Source organism: Sorex araneus, chromosome 3 (genome assembly GCF_027595985.1).
Source record: "Sorex araneus isolate mSorAra2 chromosome 3, mSorAra2.pri, whole genome shotgun sequence".
Taxonomy (NCBI): domain Eukaryota; kingdom Metazoa; phylum Chordata; class Mammalia; order Eulipotyphla; family Soricidae; genus Sorex; species Sorex araneus.
Window position 1 is genome coordinate 9,222,868 of NC_073304.1, and position 19,526 is coordinate 9,242,393.

Genomic DNA, 19,526 nt, shown 5'->3' on the forward strand with positions numbered 1-19,526 from the left:
CCTACCCCCGCCCCCTTTCACTCAAACAAGAATTTCCTGCCTAGCTGGAGAAACTCTGCCCTAAACCTAATTCCTTCTTGTTTTGTTTTGTTTTGGGGCCACCCCAGTGCTCAGGGCTAACTTCTGGCTCTGTGCTCAAGGATCAGTCATGGTAGGCTCAGGGGACCCTAGGCGAGCCTACTGGGATTGTACCAAGACAAGTACCCTGTCTGCTGCACTATCTCTCTGGCCCTTCTAATTTATTTCTTCTACTTTCTCCCCAACTCAGTGTAATCTCTCTCTTTTTTTTTCCCCTCTTTTGGGTCACACCCGGCGATGCACAGGAATTACTCCTGGCTCAAGCACTCAGGAATTACTTCTGGTGGTGCTCGGGGGACCCTATGGGATGCTGGGAATCGAACCTGGGTCAGCCGCGTGCAAGGCAAACGCCCTCCCCGCTGTGCTATCGATCCAGCCCCTCAGTGTAATCTCTTAATCCCCCACCACTGTGTTAAGGAAAAACACTCTGAACCCCGGAGTGCTTTCATTCCTGTGTTCACCACCAGGTTCCTGAGACACGTCTTGCTCAGATCCAGCTGGAGCCTCTCAAACCACAGCTCGTGTGGAGCAAGATGTCCACCAGACTGGGGCAGGACAGTCCAGGTGGCAGAGCACAAGCCTTGCATGGTCGTGCGGGCCCTGGATTTGACCCCTGGCGGTGCATACCCAGAGTGTGACCCGGGTGGTGCCCGACCCTTGCCAGGAGTGTCCCCACAAGCAGTAACACAAAGAAAGCTGCCAGGAGCCCCAGCGTGTGGCTTTTCCCGTGTGTATTCTGCTGAAGGCTTCACGGGCAGGAGTTCCGGTGCCCACGTGTCCCTAGGGAGTCTGCTGCCCTGCAGCCACCCCTGCCCATCTACAGGTACCAGGGACTCAGGCGGTGACCCAAGGGCGCTGATTTCCATCCTTTCCCCTCTGGAAGGCTCAGCCTGAGAGCCAAAGCTGCTTTCCTGGTGAACTCAGGGAGCGGCTATTTTTCACAGGCATGTCTGTGCGATAGCACAGCGGGGAGGGCGTTTGCCTTGCACGCGGCCGACCTGGGTTCGATTCCTCTGTCCCTCTCGGAGAGCCCAGCAAGCTACCAAGCCTGGCAAGCTCCCCGGGGCATATTCGATATGCCAAAAACAGTAACAACAAGTCTCACAATAGAGACGTTCCTGGTGCCCGCTCGAGCCAATCGATGAACAATGGGTTGACAGTGGCACAGTGAATTTCTGGGTGTAGAGCAACTTGTCCTTAGAAGGGTGGGGAGCGGATTTTTTGTTTGTTTTGTCTTTGTGCTCAAGGGGTGCTCAGGGTTCACTGCTGATGGGACATTATGCAATGCTGAAGGTTGAACTCAGGTTGGCCACACGCCAGGCAAGCGCCTTACCTGCTGAACCGTCGCTCCTGCCCCATGTTTCATTTGGGAGAGAGCCAGGACTGTCCAGTTCCACCTGGCGGGGGAGGAAGCCCAGCACCCAGACGCGGGCGCACAGCTTGGAGACAGGTAGGGTCGGGATTTGAGTCGTGCAGCTCGGGCAGAGACAGGAGCTGAGTTCCCGCCTGGACTCTCCAAGGAGTCTCCTGCAGGACTGTTGGAGGCTCTTGTGACCGTCACGTGGCAATCCCCAGTCAATCGCAGGGATGCCTCCCCTCTCCTCACCGCATCTCAGTGTTTAGCCCCCCTCTGGGCTCACGCTGGAGCACTGAGCCAAAGGCTTGCAGGGGGCAGCTAAGGAGCACCCCGCCCCAGGTCCTGCTCCTTCGCCTGGACACGCCAGGCACCAAAGGCGCTGCTTTTCTTCCATTTGCTCTCGGTGAGTGCAGGACTTGGCCAAGGTCAGACTTCTGCCCTTCTTTTTATGTTTTTTTGCATTTTTGGGTCACACCCAGCGGCGCTCAGGGTTACTCCTGGCTCTGCACTCAGGAATCACTCCTGGCAGTGCTCAGGGGACCATGTGGGATGCTGGGAATCGAAACCGTGTCCATCACGTGCAAGGCAAACGCCCTACCCGCTGTGCTATCGCTCCAGCCCCACTTCTGCCCTTCTTACTAGACAATTCACCACACCCCCTTCCCCCCTCAGAGGAGCAGAGCCTCATTTCTCCCGAGGCTCACTCAGCATACCTGCTTGGACAGGGCATCCACTCAGCCTGGCTTCTTCCTGCAGGACTGGGAATGGAAGCCAGCGCCTCACAGTTGTAAGGCAAATGCCCCACGGTGGCGCCACGTCCCGGCCCAGATAGGTTTTGAGCAAACAGTGGTGTGGACTCTGCATGCAGCCCCCCCTCCCCCAGCGAGGAACGCTGAAAGCACAGCGGTAAGGAGAGCCGCTTAGGAACTCTTAGGATTCCGAAGAGCTGGGCTGGAAGCCCAAAGGTCATATCTGAGCTGTGACTCTGGCCAAATACTTGACCCAGGGTTGGTAAATATTATTTGGAAATGGTCAGAGCACAAATGTTTTCAGACTTATGGGCAGAAGGTCTCCCTTAGAGCCAGTCATCTTCGCAAAAACGGTCCAGGATAATACCGCACTCAGCCAGGTGGCTGCAACTTCCGGGTCCTCGAGGACCCACGTCCATGAGCGAGACAGTAATGGGTGGAGAAAGCCTTTTTGGGTACCGAGGGCAGGTTGGAAGATGGTGCATTCATGTCCTCAAAGTAACTGTGTTTTGCGGGGTGGGGGTGGAAGGCTACACCAGATGGTGCTCCCGGATTACTCCTGGTTCTGTGCTCGGCTATCCCTCTCGGCAGGGTTCAGGGATAAGGCAGGAGTCCCTAACCCCACACTCACCTAGGGGATATCTATCTATCTATCTATCTATCTATCTATCTATCTATCTATCTATCTATCTATTTATCTATTTATCTATCTGGGCTGGAGCGATAGCACAGCGGTTGGGCTTTCGCCTTTCACTCGGCTGACCCGAGTTCGATTCCTCCAGCCCTCTCGGAGAGCTCGGCAAGCTCCCGAGAGTATCGAGCCCATGTGGCAGAGCCTGGCAAGCTACCCGTGGGTACTGGATATGCCAAAAACAGTAACAATAAGTCTCTCAATGAGAGGCATTACTGGTGCCCGCTCGAACAAATCGATGAGCAACGGGATGACCCTCTGTTAGTCTCAACTGAATTTATCTATCTTGGCTTTTTGGGTCACACCCGGAGATGCTCAGGGGTGACTCCTGGCTCTGCACTCAGGAATTATTCTTTGGTGGTGCTCCAGGAACTTTATGGGCTGCCAGGAGATCGAATCCGAGTCCCTGCTGTATTATATGGTTCCGGCTCCCAAACTGGGGGATCTTTAAAGAGCCCCCAGCCCCAGGCAGGGTGCAGACCGCAGAAATCACACCCATCTCTGGACCCTGGGGTGCGCTCAGTGACTTTGAAGTGTCTCTAGGTAGCACCAGGATGCGGGCAAACCAAAGAGATCTGCACGCTGTTAACTTCGGGGCCCAACGGTGTTTCCAGAAACCCTGGGACCCAGCCGTGGGTCCAGGCACCAACTCAGCCCCCTGGAGGCTGACCCCGAAGCTCCTGCGGCGGCGGCGGCGGCGGCGGCGAGGCGCACCCGGATTTGCATGTCTTTCTTGCAGGCCGGCGTGGTCCCGTCTTCCATTGGCTGTCGCGGAAGCCCCGCCCTACGGCTCCACCAATCACGGCGGCGCAGCGACCGCCCCGCCGGGCTCGCGTCCCGCGCCGCAATCACAGCGGGGAGCCGCCGGGACGGGCTCCCGGGTGGCCGCGCCGCCGCCGCCGCCGCCGCCTCCTCCTCCTCCTCCGCCTCCGCGCAGCCCTCCGCAGGTAATCGCGCCCCCGGAGCGCTTCCTGAGCCCGCGTGGGAGACTTTCAGGAAGCGAAGAAGGGAAAGCCGGCGGTGGGGTGCCGTGGCGTGGCGGGGTGCCGCTGCCCCGGCGGGGGCGCTGGGGTGCAGCTCAGGCTCCTCCTCCGAGCCCAGGGCCAGCTGTTAAAGGGCCCGCGCGGGGCCCCGGAGTGCCGGGCGGGGGCGCGCTGGCCAGCGCCGAGCTCGCCGCGGCTCGGGCTGCGGCTTTGCACGCGCCGCGGGGAGGAGATGTGCAGCTCTGCGGCGCGGGGCCCGTCCAGCACCCGCGCCCCTGGCCGGGGCAGCGCCGGTGCGCGGGGAGCGGGAGTGAGTTGTGCGCCGGGTTCATTCCTGGGAGTGTCATCGGGCCGGGAGGGAAAGTTCGCTCGGAACGCCGCCTTCCTTCCCGCGTCCTGAACGGGCGCGACTGGGTGCTCGGGGCCGTCACGTGCTCGGCCGGGCCCCGGGACGGCCGGGCGCTGCGTCGCTTGGCTGGCACCGGCCGCGTCCCGGCGGGGTCCCGCGGTGCCCGGCCTTCGGGTGCGGGGTATGCACCAGCCAGCCCCGGGGTGGGTCCTTCTGGCCCGCAGGGGGAGCCTCGGGGGCAGCCCTTGCTCCCTCCCTAGGGGGCAGGTGGTGGTCGGGGTGCAGAGGAGGTCCGCCCGGACGAGGGCGCAGACAGGCGTCAGACAGGGGCGGGTTGTCTTTAACTACTAAGCTCATGAATAGTAAGTACCCGGGGGCGGGACCCCAGCGCGGTCCGCCCCCACCGCCTTAGATGTCTTTAAATAGCTCCGCTGAGGCTGCACTTGCGAGGAGTCAGCCAAGGTCCAAGGTAGGTGAGGGGGGTCCTTAAAGAGCTCACTCCCCGCTTCGCACCCTTGCTCGAGAGCCTGCTCGGGAAGCCTCTGCGGGGCCGGGGTGCTGGGGTTCGGCTGTGTGTGGCGCGCACCTGCACCGGGTGTTCAGGGCATTCTCCGACACAGGCCGGCGGGCAGTTACGGGCAGAGGGGAGGTTGTGAAAAGCTTGCCTGGCTGTCCTGTACTATGGCCAGACCACATGATTTTTTTTTTTAAGTGAAGCAAAATAGTTTTTGTGGGGGGGGGTGGGGAGAAGGGTTGCCACACCCAGCGGTGCTCAGGGCTTACTCCTGGCAGTGCTCTGGGGACCGTATGGGATGCTGGGGATTAAACCCTCAGTCTGCCACACGCAAAGCAAAGCAAACCGCCCGACCCGACCAGCTGGGGTTAGCTTTATCTCAAGCAAAATAGCTTTTTTTGTTTATTTGGGGGCCACACCCAGAATGACTCCTGGTAGCGCCCAGGAGGCCATATGGAGATGTCCGGCCGAGCTGCGTGCAAGGCGGGCGCCCTGCCTGCCGCACTACCCCTCTGGCCCAGGGCTAAACGGTTTTGGTGGAAAGAAGTTTACCTAGAGAGAAGTGGGCTAAGAGACAGAGAATTCAGTGTGGGGGAGAGAAGCAGGGTTAATCCGGAGTGGAAAGAGCAGCGGAGAGAATGCGGCCACTCCAGAGTGGAGCAAGCCCATCCTTGGACTTTGGTCGTGGTTGGGATATTCCCTACTTCCGCTCAGCCTTCAGAGCCCTTCCTGGAAATAAACCCCCACAGAGCCAGCCTCTGTGGGGCCGGGGTGTACTCCCGTACTGTCTGTTGTGAACCATTCCGAGTTACAAGGACCAGGGTTTGCTTTCGGACAGCACCGAGCCCTTCTGGAAGTGTGGGACTGGTAGGCAGAGGTAGAAGTGTGTGTGTGTGTGTGTGTGTGTGTGTGTGTGTGTGTGTGTGTGTGTGTGTGTAATGACCCACAGCCAGCTCCATGGAGTGGTGTGTGTGTGTGTGATGACCCACAGCCAGCTCCATGGAGTGGTGTGTATGTGTGTGTGTGTGTGTGTGTGTAATGACCCACAGCCAGCTCCATGGAGTGGGGTGTGTGTGTGTGTGTGTGTAATGGTGTAATGACCCACAGCCAGCTCCATGGAGTGGGGTGTGTGTGTGTGTGTGTGTGTGTAATGGTGTAATGACCCACAGCCAGCTCCATGGAGTGGGGTGTGTGTGTGTGTGTGTGTGCGCGTGTGTGTGTGTGTGTGTGTGTGTGTGTGTGTGTGTGTGTATAATGACCCACCACCACTGCTGTGGAAAGCTGCAGATGGGAGGCTTAGAAAGAGCAAAAGTTTCGCCCCTGGAGTCCTGGTAAAATGCTCAAAAACTAGAGCCTGGTTAAATGCAATATCACGTGCGTCTGGATTTTACAAGGCTGGAGAAAATGTATTTTCATTGATTTTAATGATTACATGTGGGGGGTTGGCAGCGTGGGGGGACACTTCACACCCATTAACCGTGGGCAGCACCGTGCAGTCTTCTCTCCCGAGAGTGGCCCCAGGTTGTCCCCCCAGCACTGCTGGGAGACACCCCCACTCCCACACACGAGAAGACTTGCCTTTGGGTTCAGTGCTGGAGGATGTCACCCACAGGGGCTCTGGCGTCAGCCTCTGGTGCTCTCGCCCCGAGGGTGATTGGAGTTTGTCCTGGGAACTGCATCTAACAGGTGTGTCGTTAGCCGGGCTGCGAGTGTTAGCGGAGCCCCCCGGTTCTTGGGGTTAGGCCTCCGACAGCAGCAGGGAGGGAGGATGTGGTGGTTTTGTTTGCTGGGGGGAGGGGGGCAGAGTTGGCAGCACTCAGCGCTGACTCTTGGCTGTGTGCTCAGGGGGCCCTCCCGGTGGGGCCCGGGGGACCATCTGGGGTGCCAGCAATGGAGCCTCAGTCTGCTGCGTGCCAGGCAAGCATCTTACCTGCTGTGCTCTCTCTCCTGCCCAGGGTTGTCAAGGAGGCAATGCACCAGACCCCGTGTTTTCAGTAGAAGTATTTGGAGGGCCAGGCAGGTGGTAGAGAGCGTGCACGGCTGACCCTCGTCCACTCCTGGCACCATATATGGGTTTTGAGCCCAGCACCAGGAGTGAGCCCCGGGCACCGCTGGGTGTAATTCTGTCTCAACTTCTCCCACCTTTGAGTGTCTTTTCAGGAACCGCCTGCACCAGATACTAAATTGTCACATGTATCCAGGGTGTTGAAATCCGACTGATAAGACGTAGTATGACTATGACCAGTTTCGCAAAACTCATCTTTTTTTTTTTTTTGAAATCCAGGAAATGCCGATGGAACCCAAGATGAGGTCACTTTATATCTATCAGATGAGGAGCGATAAATTTCGATACTATCAAGAGAAAGCAGGGATTTGAGAAATATGGGTTCCCTGTTGGTGGAAGTTAGAATAGTACTAATTACTGCCAGCCCAGCACCATTAATTCTATTTCTAGAAAGTACCTAGAGAAACAGACATTTACATACAAGTATTAGGATGTTTGATGCAATAGTGTTTACAGTGGAAAATATTAAAAAAAAAATCCTAGGGGCTGGAGTGATCGCAAATTTGGGTAGAGCGTTGCCTTGCACGTGGCCGACCCGGGTTTGATTCCCAGCATCCCATATGGTCCCTTGAGCACCGCCAGGAGTGAATCCTGAGTGCAGAGCCAGGAGTAACCCCTGTGCATTGCCGGGTGTGACCCAAAAAGAAAAAAAAAATCCTACATGCCATTGTTTATAAGGTGGCTCAGGGTGTTGGATTTTGAAGAATTTTTGTGGGCCAGTGAGATAATTTAGCAGCTAGGCCGCTTATGTTGCCTTTGGTGGGCCTGGGCTCGATCCCTGGCACTTCATCTTGTCCCCTGAGCCCCGCCCGGAGTAAGCCCTGAGCGCCGAGGACGTTGTTCAGTGCTGTCTATTCCTTTGTCTCTGACGAGTGAGATCATCTAGTCTTGGGCACAAAAAACCCGGGATCCATCCCAGGTCCGCTGCAGGCCACGGCGAAGCCTGAAGCCCTGCATTGTTTCTCTGGCTGAGAAAACCCTTTGTACGTCTGCTCGTGCGTGCTCTAAGGGACTAGGAAGGAGGCCTGGAGTCCCGCGTCTGGTCCCCATCCCTGCCCGGGTTTGATGCTCGTCGCCCGGCCCTTCCTCCACACCCCCCAGACATAGCTGGCTCTCCCCGGACCCATGGGTGGGCGTGGCACGAAGGGTCCCCGTCCATCCTGTGGGTATGCAGCCTCCAGATGTCGCAGAAACAACCTTCTTTTTTGCTTTTTGGGTCACATGGGATGCCGGGAATTGAACCCGGATCAGCCACGTGTAAGGCAAATGCCCTACTTGCTGTTCTACCGTTCCAGCCCCCAGAAACAACTTCTTTTAACCATTATTCTTTCATTCTATTTTTTGGGTCCCCCCCCTGCTTTTGTTTTGTTTGTTCTGGGGCCACACCCAGCTGTGCTCAGAGCTTCCTCCTGGTTCTGCATTCAGCGATCACTCCTGGGGTGCTGGGCTCGAACCCAGGTTGGCCACTTGCAAGGGGCAAGTGCCTTCCCCACTGCATCACCTCACTCACCCCAGTGTTAGGGTCTTGATGTGCAAAATCACTGCACCTCCGCCGTCACCAAAAAGCCCAAGACCAGGGGCCGGAGCGATAGCACAACAGGTAGGGCGTCTGCCTTGCACGCGGTCGACCCGGGTTCAATCCCCGGCATCCCATATGGTCCCCCAAGCACCGCCAGGAGTAATTCCTGAGTGCAAAGCCAGAAGTAACTCCTGGGCATCGCTGGGTGTGACCCAAAAAGAAAAAAAAAAAAAAGCCCAAGACCATCCCCCACTGTCCCTCTGCCACCTCTAGTCCTCCTCTTTCTTCCTCCAAGGCTTTGTCAGCTCAAGGATCACCCCGACGGTACTCTGGGGACCATCGGTGATGCTGGGGATCGAGCCTAGTTCGATGGCTGTGCGCCAGGCTGTGCTGTCTCTCTGCCCTGTACATCACTTGTTTGCCCATTCATCTGTCAGCGGACACTGGGGTCCGGTCACTTCCACTTCCTAGCTGTCGCACTCAGCACCTTTCTCGGAGGCCCTGCGGTCATCTCTGCGTGGGTCCTGCTGTTCCCCTTTTTCAGCGGTTTCTCTCTCAGCCTGGTTCTCTCAGTTGTCTGAAGGTGGTGGGCACCGGCTCCCTCAGAGCTGCCAGGATGTGAGTCCACTCTGCCCCGTCGCTGCGGCCTTTCCATGGGGGGCCATCTCTGGGCGACAGTCCTCTGCCCAGTTTGAGCACAGTTGTCCTGGTCACTTTCTTCCTGAGGATGGTCAGCGGGCACATCTCAAGTTCCCTGAGTTCCCCTTAGCGGTTTTCTTGCTCTTGGCATATCAAGATACCCTCGGCTCTGCTGTAACAGAGAAGGTTTGGGTCCACACTGCCGGCATCAGTCAAGAGAGACTGGTTTTGGCTGGTTTTGGCTGGGGTGATAATACAGAGGGTGGGGCATTTGCCTAGCATGCAACAGACCTGACCTGGGTTCGATCCAGGCTCGATCCCCGGCATCCCATATGGTCCCTTGAGCACTGTCAGGAGTAAGCCTCCCGAGCATTACTAGGTGAGGCCCCAAAGCCAATCCACAAAGGCCTCTCTTGGCTGTAGTCACAGGAAAGGTTTTTTTGTTTTTTGCTTTTTGGGTCACACCCGGCGTTGCACAGAGGTTACTCCTGGCGGTGCTCAGGGGACCATATGGGATGCTGGGAATCGAACCCAGTCGGCCGCGTGCAAGGCAAACGCCCTCCCCGCTGTGCTATTGCTCCAGCCCCAGGAAAGGTTTTTTATGGAGAAAGACAACTGGGCCCATATTTTTCAGAAGGGCGGTTTCAGACCGGTCCCCCCACTGGAAAGTCACTAGGGCTGGCCCCCTGAGCCACACGGCCCAGGTGACTGAAGGTGTCATGCTCTGGTCCCTGAGGACGAGATAAGGGGAGCGTTCTCTCCCATCCCTGAGGGACAGGCTCTCTGGTTTCTAGTATTGAGTTCAACTCTTAATGTCTTCTATTCTTAGCTTCTCTATTCTTCTATTCTTTGGTTAGCTTTCCTGTTCTTTTTGCTCTTTTGTGTTTTGGGAGGGCTACTCCTGGCTCTGGGCTTAGGGGTCACTTCTGTTAGACTCTGGGGGTCCCTGTGGGATGCTCGTTTTTGAGCCTCTGGGTCGGCCTCATGCAAGGCAAGTGCCCTCCTCGCTGTCCTAGCTGTTGGGCCCCTGTTCCTTTGTCATGATTCTTGACCTTTGCCAGGAATGTTACTGATGGGGAAGTGTGAGTCAGGGCCGCCTGCAGGGCGCTCCCCAGGGTCCTGGGAAGGCCACCACGTTCACATCTTCCCCCAGGCCCTCGATCGGGTCCCCAAAATTGTCTTAGTCTGTGGGTTTGTTTTTTGCTTTTGTTCTGTTTTCGTTTTTTGGCTTGTTTTGGCTTTGGCCTTTAACCCGGCGATGCTCAGGGGTTACTCCTGGCTCTGTGCTCAGGAATCACTCCTGGCAGTGCTCAGGGGACCCTATGGGATGCCGGGGGTCAACCCGGGTCAGCTGCATGTTAGGCAAACCCCCTCCCCGCTGTACTATCGCTCTGGGCCACTCTGCGTTTTTCTGAAGTGCCGTTTTCTGAGGAGTGTCATGCCGTGAGACCTTAACTCGCCATGGTACGCAGGGAACCATATGCTGTGTTTGTAAGAAACAGCCCACAGTGGGGAATCACTGCCTGCGGTTACCAGGAGGTGTCCCGAGGGCACTCCTAAGGCCTCGTCCTCACAGAGGAGTTTCTGGCTAGCATATTGGCAGGGTGGAAGGCCAGGTTGAATTCAGTATTTTCCTTTTCCTTCACTACCTACCAAGGGAGGGCACGGAACAGGTGGTGACTCAGTGGGAAAGCACTTATCTTGCATGTGTGAGGCCCTGGGTGCCATCCCCTGCCAAGAATCCCCCTCCCCTCCCCCCACACACACACCTGGGCCCCACGAGGAATATGCTCTTGAGACTTGTCACCTGACGCCAGCCCAGCTTCGGGACAGCACTTGCTTAATGATTGATGAAGGCTGGCTGATACTGCCCGCGTGACTTGAGGCCACACCGGTCCCGGGACGCCAGAGACAGCCTGTGTGCTGTGCTGGGACAGAGCTGGCCCACTGCTTCGTCCTGTCTCTGGCTGCTGTCCCCACCACACAGATGGCATGACTGAGGCACCTCTCCTCTGCAGAGCTTTCCGGAACCTGTTTGCTGAGCAGCCCTGGGGGAAGGCATTCCTGGAACCCTGGGGGTATGGAGCTCCTGGCCCTTGGCCTCTGTCTCTGTCTCTCTCCCCTAGTCATGTGGTGGACTGCCCTGCCCCTCTTCCTGCACATGCTCTCATGCACCTTAGTTAACAGAGGCAAAGGCCTCCCGGGCCAGCCCCGCCCCTTCTGGTCTCAGCCCTGCCCCCTCCTGATTCTGGCCCCGCCCCTTCTAGTCTCAGCCCTGCCCCCTTCTGGTCCTGGCCCCGCCCCTTCTGGTTCTGGCCTCGCCCCTTCTGATCCTGGCCTTGGTCCCGCCCCTTCTGGTTCTGGCCCCGCCCCTTCTGGTCCTGGGCTCCTGTGTTACGCTGTAGGCCAAACTAGAAACCCCAGCATGATCATTTCAGGGTAGCCTTAAATCTGGGATTCCCTTATGCCCATTCCTACTAGTCCGTGTTTCGTGGTGCTGAGGCGGTGGACGGGGTCGCGGAAGGAAGCCTGGAGCTAGTTCCCACATAGGCGTCTGGATCAAAAATTGAGTTCTGAGGCCTGGGGGAGGGCCTGGATTGGATCCCTGCGCCACGCAGTGGGGATCCGCCAGCGCAGTGGATCCAGAGAGGAACTCTGCATCCCACCCCCCATGAGCAGCATTGCCTGGGCTTTGTGCCACGGCCAGCGGTGCTCAGGGGAGCGAAAGGGAGGCCGGAACCGACGCAGGTCAGCTGTGTCCAAGACAGCACCCGACCCTCTCCGCTATCCCTCCGGCCCCCAGCACTGTGCGCTTGCACGTTTTCATCTTTATTTAGTTAATTTTGGTGTTAGAGCCATGCCCGAGGCTCCTGTGGTGCTGGGGATTGAACCCAGGCCCCCTGCATAGCAGAGTTCAGGCTCTTGTTGGCTTCCAGGAAGAGCCTTCTCTTTTTTTTTTTTTTTTTTGCTTTTTGAGTCACACCCAGCGATGCACAGGGGTTACTCCTGGTTCTACACTCAGGAATTACTCCTGGCGGTGCTCAGGGGACCATATGGGATGCTGGGATTCGAACCCGGGTCGGCCGCATGCAAGGCAAACGCCCTACCCGCTGTGCTATCGCTCCAGCCCCAAAGAAGAAGAGCCTTCTCTTGAGGCAGCCAGTGAGAGCTCGGAACACGGAGATGAGTCAGGCCGACAGGTGACTGGCGCTGTAGCGGGCTCCAGACTGGCTCAGGGCTCGGGGCTGGCCGGGGAGGTGTTGGGGAGAATGAATGAATGAATGAATGAATGAATGAATGAATGAATGAATGAATGAATGAATGAAGAAGCAGAAGGGATAAGCCTGGTCTTACCCAGTTGGCACCTGGGGCAGAGGCCAGTCTGACGGTCCTTGAAGTTTAAATCTCTGACTGTCCGTCCTTGAGTCTCAAGACCTGGGCTGGATGTAAGGGGTCACTCGCAGGACATTGCTTGGCGTGGGGCCGGGTCATCACTCTTGGTGGGGCCTGGGGGATCAGGAGGGATCAAACCAGGGACTCCCACACGTAACACATGCGTCCCAGCCCTTGGAGCTGTCTACCTGGCCCTGCTTCACCTTTTGTGTTTTTGTTTGTTTGTTTTTACTTTTTGGGTCACACCCAGCGATGCTCAGGGGTTACTCCTGGCTCTGCACTCAGGAATTACTCCTGGCAGTGCTCAGGGGACCATATGGGATGCTGGGAATCGAACTCGGGTTGGCTGCGTGCAAGGCAAATGCCCTACCCACTGTGCTGTCGCTCCAGTCCCCATGCCTTTTGTGTTTTACCCATTACTTAAAGCTTCAGCAGTGAAACGTAAAGATGGGCATCCTTTAGAACCACATCCAGCCAAGAGAAGATGGTACCAGGGTTAAGGTGCATGGCCAGCTTGTGCTAACCCAGGTCCTGTTCCCATATCACAGTGCTCCCCTGAGCATTGCCAGTAGCCCTGGAGAGCCTAGTACTGTGGGGTGGTGACTGCAGGGTCACCTCCTTGGACACTGGCCCTCAACCACCAGTCCAGCTGGCTGAGACTTGCCAGGCAGGCCCCTGTGTCTGTGGAACGCTGAAGAACTATTTCCGTGTTTGCAGAGGTTAATGACCAGCAGGGAGGAGAGAGAGGCCGAGCAGGGACACAGGAGTCGCTGGGGGTCACCTGTTTCACCCCCTCCTGTCCCCCACCCTCTGCAGGAATTAGATAAGGCATCACATGTTGTGCAGAAATCAGGCCCGGGGACTGTGTCCTGGAGATGTGGTTATGGCTCCCAGTGTCTGAAGCTTATTCCAAGAACTCTTTGTTTTATTTTGCAATACTCAGGGCTTACTCCTGGCTCTGCACTCAGGAATCACTCCGGGTGGTGCTGGTTGGGGGGCTCTATGGAGCGCTGGGGATAGGACCCCTGGGGATCGAACCCTGGGGGGGCACCCCCAGCTGTGCTCAGGGGTCACTCCTGGCGGGGCTCAGGGGCATATGGGGTGCCAGGGGTTGAACCTGGGTTAGCTATGTCCAAAGCAGGTGCCCTACCCACTGCACTATCCCTCTGGCCCCTTGGCTTTCATTTTTTTTTTTGTTTTGGGGATACACCTGGAAGTGCTCAGGGGTTCCTCCTGGTGGTGCTTGAGGTGCCAGCTGCCGCGGCCCTGTACTTTCTCCTGGTCCTCTCTGCCCGATGAGGGACCTTGCCCGTCTCTCGCATCTGTGTTCTCCGGGTCAGCTGTGCCTCTGAGCCGCCCTCTGGCCTGTCCTTGACTCTGCTCTCTCCTTCCAGCTCTCGGCGGCAGGATGATTCCCGGGGCGGCCCTGCTGTTCTTCCTGGCCGTGGGGGCCGGTGCGGTGCCCCTGGACGACCCCGAGGACGGAGGCAAGCACTGGGTGGTGATCGTCGCGGGCTCCAACGGCTGGTACAATTATAGGCACCAGGTAAGGAGATGACTCTGAGTTTTCCTCGTCTGGGCGCGGGGGCTCACGGCCTCATAGTGCCGGGCACAAACCCACTTCTTCAGCCTTTGGATCCATTTCTCCAGGGCCCCCTAATCTTGTCTTTCAGTTGGTTTGTTTGGGGGCCACGGACACTCATTGGCACTCCTGGCTCTGCACTCAGGGATCACTCCTGGCCGTGCTCGCGACCCTAGGGGAGGCCAGGGAGAGAACCCGGGTCAGCTGCCTGCCCAGACCCGCTGTTCTCTCTCCCTGGCCTCTCTAATCTTGTCTTTATCACCCCCATGTTTTAGTGTCCAACAACCTTGGACTCAGTTTTAATGCATGCACTTGTTTTTCTTTTTTTCTTTTGCTTTCTGGGCCACACCTGGGGGTGCTCAAGGAATCTGCATTCTGCACTCAGGAATCACTCCTGGCGGTGCTCAGGGGACCCTGTGGGGTGCCGGGATCCAACCGGGGTCAGCCACACGCAAGGAAAACACCGGCCTGCAGTACTGTGGCTCTGGCCCAGTTCATGGACTTTTAAAAAACTATCTGCAGGGGCCCGGGAGATAGTTCTGAGGGGCTGGAGCACACGTCTTGTTGTGTGCATGAAGCCCCAGATTCAGTCCCCAGCACCGCATGTCTCTCAACTCCCAGCAGAGCCACTGTCCCCTCCCCGCCTTTCTCCCCCTCCCCCACGGAGAGACCCCCGTGAAAGAAGAAAGAAAGCAGAAAGCCACCGACTTGTGTTCCAGGCTGGGGAAGGCGAGTGGGTGTTGGTGGGGATGTGAGCACTGGGAACCCTCATGAGCTGAGGCGTTACTGCCGGTCTCGTTCTGTGACTTCGGTAAATGGGCAGAAAGGAGTTTGGTTGTCCTTTGTAATGACCCCCAGACGGCCACCTCAGTCACCTGCATTCACCTGGTGACATTGGAACCAGGCTGTTCTTTTTTATTTTTATTTATTTTTTTTTTGCTTTTTGGGTCACACCTGGCGATGCACAGGGGTTACTCCTGGCTCTGCACTCAGGAATCACCCCTGGTGGTGCTCGGGGGACCACATGGGGTGCCAGGATTGAACCCGGGTTGGCCTTGAGCAAGGCCAGCGCCCTCCCCGCTGTGCTGCCTACCGCTCCAGCCTCAGGCTGTTCTTTGATGCGAGTCGGCCCTGCGGGTTGTAGGCGGCACAGCCACATGGCTTCGCTGTGACCCTCCCCGCCGAGTCCCCCACAGTTGTCCCTGGCTTCCGGGCCCCAGGTGAGCCCTCCTGGGTGACAACAGCCTCATTTTCCAGATAAGGAAACAGGCTCTGCAGGGAGGTGAGTCATCTGCCGTCCAGACGGGTCTGAAGTCCAGCTCTGCTCCGAGCATCCCCCGCCCCTGGGTCCTGGCGGCCTCGGCCCCGTCTCACCCCCCCTCACCCCCTCCTCCCTCCTTTCCTGGCGTTTCTGACCGAACCCTGTGGCCGTGGCTGAGAAGAATCCTCATCGGGGCTGCAGAGACAGTTCTGGCCTGCTTGGTGTGCCAGAGCTCTGGGCCCAGTTCCCAGTGCTCAGGGGCATCTCCTGACTCAGTGCCTGGCGTCACTCCCCGCAGTGCTCAGGACTCTGGCAGGCTGAGCACACATTCCCGCTGGTTGGGCCCTCTCCCCAGCCGGCTTAACCTCTGGATTCCGGAGCAAGGGGCACAGCCTCTCAGGCCCTTTAAGGCCTCTTTATTTTATTTTATATTTTGCTTTTTGGGTCACACCTGGCGATGCACAGGGGTTACTCCTGGCTCTGCACTCAAGAATTACTCCTGGCGGTGCTCGGGGACCATATGGGATGCTGGGAATCGAACCCGGGTCGGCCGCGTGCAAAGCAAATTCCCTCCCCGCTGTGCTATCGCTCCAGCCCTTTAAGACCCCTTTAACCAGATGGACCACGTTCGCCCCTGCAGACTGGTTCTGAGTCCCTCTTTGCAAATGGGCAGACGGAGGCGCAGAAAGGCCCGGTAGGTCCGTCACCTCCTGTGCCCCAGGACAGGTGTCTGGCCCGCCAGGAGAGGCCCTGTGCAGCCTTCTTCAGTAGCCACGTGAGGGGGGATGGGGCCTCCCTAGTGTCACTCGGGGCTGCTCAGGCTCTGCCTAGCAGTGCTTGGAGATTTATGTGATCGAGCCTGGGTCATGCGGTTAACCTGGGTCATGTGATTGAGCCTGGGTCATGTGATCGAGCCGGGTCATGTGATTGAGCCTGGGGCCTTGTGCAGGTCCGACATGCAGTCCAGCCCTTTGCACTGTCTCCCTGGCTTGAAGTTACATCTCTGTGGGGGGAGAGGGGTGCGGTGGTAGTCACACTCAGCTGCGCTTAGTGGCTGCTCCCGGCGTGCTGCTCGCTGGTTGCTCCTGGTGATGCTCGGGGGACCCTGTGGTGCCAGGCGTTCTACAGGCGAAGCCTGCAGAGTCCAGCCCGTTCAGCGGCAGTGACAGTAGAGCCCCTGGCCTACCCAGGGAGGTGAGGGGCTTGGGCCACCCCCCACGGTGCTAGAGCTCAGGGCCGGGGACCAAACTGGGCCTGGCCATGTGCCGGGCCAGCACCTTAAACCCTGTACCACCTCCTGGCCCCCTAACCACACTTTTGGTTGTTGTTTTGTTTTTGGACCACACCTGGTGATGCTCAGGGCTGACTCCTGGCTCTGCACACGGGAGTCTCGCCTGGCGGTGCTCAGGGAACCCTATGGGAAGCAGCGTGCCAGGCAGACGCCCTCCCTGCTGTACTATCCCCCTGCCCACCCCCCTCCCCCACCACGTTTTTAAGTACTAGAAAAAAGTAAGGTGAAATCAGTTTCGTTTCCGCCAGCAGAGCCAGATTATGACCTCACCCCTGCAGTCAGTGTGCAGAGCTGAGGAGACGCCCTCCCTCCTGTGCCAGCCTCCAGGAGCCCTGCCGCCTGGGGCAGCTGCCGCCCACTTACCCGTATCAGTTCACAGGGGCAGGCTTAGCTGAGCTTCCTGCCAGCTTTAAAACGGCCAGGACTGCGGCAAGAACGATTTCTTAAGGGGTTTTTGTGTGTTTGCTAAGCAGGAAATTGGACCCGATGCAAAGGAGCTTTTGTCATAGCAGAACTGACCCTTTTCCTCTGAGGCTTTCCAGGGTCATAGCCCTGGCTCATTTCTAAGGGGGCAATCTGGGATACTCTTGGTTCAGTGCTCTTCCCTCTCCAAGCATGAGTTAGAACACCGGGGTGTTAAATTCTGTGTTGCAAACAGGCTGATTCAGCACTCCCTGGTTTCCCCCACAACCACCTTAATAAATCACTGTATCACTGTATCACTGTCATCCTGTTGTTTGTCGATTTACTCAAGCGGGCACTAGTAACGTCTCTATTCCTCCCAGCCCTGAGATTTTAGCTGCCTCTCCTTACTCGTCTTTCCCAATGATTGGAGGTCTTTCAGGGTCAGGGGAATGAGACCTATCGTTACTGTTTTGGGCATATCGAAAACACCGCGGGGAGCTTGCCAGGCTCTGCCCGTGTGGGCGGGATACTCTTGATAGCTTGCTGGGCTCTCCGAGAGAGGGGTGTGTGTGTGTGTGTGTGTGTGTGTGTGTGTGTGTGTGTGTGTGTGTGTGTGTGTGTGTGTGTGTGTGTGTGTGTGTGTGTGTGTGTGTGTGTGTGTGTGTGTGTGTGTGTGTGTGTGTGTGTGTGTGTGTGTGTGTATGTTAATCTCTATGGTTTGTTACCTACTGTCTGAACTCCATCAAATACGGTGTGGCAGTTATGGAAATGGGTAGAAAGTGTCTTATAGTGTTTCACGAGGCTGCAAAGCAACTGCATGTTCCGGAAAGCGGCCTGGAGTGTGGGGGCGGTTGGGTACTGGAGGTCGGCTGTCGGGGCTGGGTCCCTTGGGGCGGGGAGGGTTCTCACTGGCCCCCCTCTGGGGTGCCCCGAGGGAAAACAGCCTGGCAAGGGGTCCTACCTTAATGAATATTTTGTTAAGTGTGGTGAATACAGTTTATCCAGCAACCTTGCCTTTGCTCCCAGAGCACCTTTGTTAGATTTAAAACACTTTTTTTTCCTTTTTGGGTCACACCCGGCGATGCTCAGGGGTTACTCCTGGCTCTGCACTCAGGAATTACTCCTAGCCATGCTCGGGGGACTATATGGGACGCTGGGAATCGAACCTGGGTTGGCCGCGTGCAAGGCAAACGCCCTGCCCGCTGTGCTATTGCTTTTTTTTTTTTTTTATGCAGGGGATTGAATCCAGGGCCTCTTACGGGCACGAGCGCAACCGCTGAACCTGCAAGAACACCCTTTTGAAACGTGTTGCCTCTCTCCGGGCAAATACTCCACTTAACTTAGGATAGTGGTCAGAGGGATGGTACGAGGGATAGGGCACTTGCCTTGCACACGACTGATGCAAGTTCAGTCCTTGGCGTCCCATGTGGTCCCCTGAGCACTGCCAGGGGTAATTCCTGAGTTCAGAGCCAGGAGTAAGCCCTTAGAGTGGCCAGGTGTGGCTCCAGAACAAAAGCAAAAATAAAACCAAAACCAACATCAGTAGCTATGCCTGGTTGGCAAACACAGATGCAGCCCATATGCCCACCAGCTGGACAAAGTACTCTCCTCATGACAGACACTCCTTGACAAGGAAAAGAAATGCGGTACTGGGGCTGGAGCGATAGCACAGCGGGGAGGGCGTTTGCCTTGCACGCGGCTGACCCGGGTTCGATTCCCAGCATCCCATATCGTCCCCTGAGCACTGCCAGGGGTAATTCCTGAGTGCAGAGCCAGAAGTAACCCCTATGTATCACCGGGTGTGTCCCAAAAAGAAAAAAAAAAGAAGGAGAAGTGCAGTACTAATGAAGCAGAGTACCACTGAGTACTGATGTCTGAGTACTGATGGGTATTCATGAAGCTGAGTCCTGGTGGTACCAATAAATCTTGAAAAAGGCCGAGAGAAGTCAGGCAGAAAGGCACTCAGGCCTTGCAGTATTTTTGTGTTTACATAAAATACTCAGAAAAAGCGACTTTCTAAACAGAGGTGAGCTCAGCCAAGCCTGGGCCGGGAGCCTCACCCAGACCCTGGGAGCTGTGGGGGCGGAGGTGACCCCACACTGGTGGGTACTGAGGTTTGCACAACTTCAGGCACTTCAGGGATTACGGAACTCACTTCTTCTCTGTCCCCTTATTCGGGGACACAGATTTCAGCCCCGGGTGACTTTTTTTGGCCTCGCTTCCTCCCTTCTGCTTCTTTCATTTCTTGTGGGGAAGGGGCCACCCGTGATGCTCAGGGCTTACTCCTGGCTCTGCACTCGGGAATCACGCCTGGTGCTGGAGGGAACAGAATGGGACGCCAGGGATCGAACCTGGGCCGGCCGTGTGCAAGGCAAGCGCCCTCCCCACTGGACTGTCTCTAGCCCCACTACGGCCAGCATTTGTGAACCAGTCTGCGTGGAGGCGGGTGTTTTTGCTTCTTCCGGCGGGCGCTCGAATTGCCGATTCCCTGGCTAACTCTGCCCCCTCTTCACAGAGACAGTTAAACTGTTACGTTACATTTTGGGCCTCCAGATTCCCACAGGAACTGGTTGCTGTTGGGGTGCAAAGGAGGATCTCACTGGGGCGCAGAGCCTCTGATAATGCACCTCCAACTCTGCATCTGGAATTT

General features: G+C 57.1%; 1 protein-coding gene across 5 annotated transcripts in view; it reads left to right on the forward strand.

Moving 5' to 3' along the window:
• The first annotated feature begins 3,710 nt into the window (after positions 1–3,710).
• Positions 3,711–19,526, forward strand: part of LGMN (legumain) — a 37,970-nt gene continuing 22,154 nt past the window's right edge. The window contains exons 1-2 of one of the 5 annotated variants that reach the window (XM_055133720.1): positions 3,711–3,822; positions 13,732–13,883. In XM_055133720.1, the coding sequence (XP_054989695.1) occupies positions 13,746–13,883 (138 nt within the window). In that variant the 5' untranslated portion in view covers positions 3,711–3,822; positions 13,732–13,745. Of the gene's footprint in view, positions 3,823–4,017; positions 4,169–4,525; positions 4,677–13,731; positions 13,884–19,526 lie in introns of those variants that run through there. The other 4 variants (XM_055133722.1, XM_055133718.1, XM_055133723.1 and 1 more) reach the window with 4 other exon arrangements.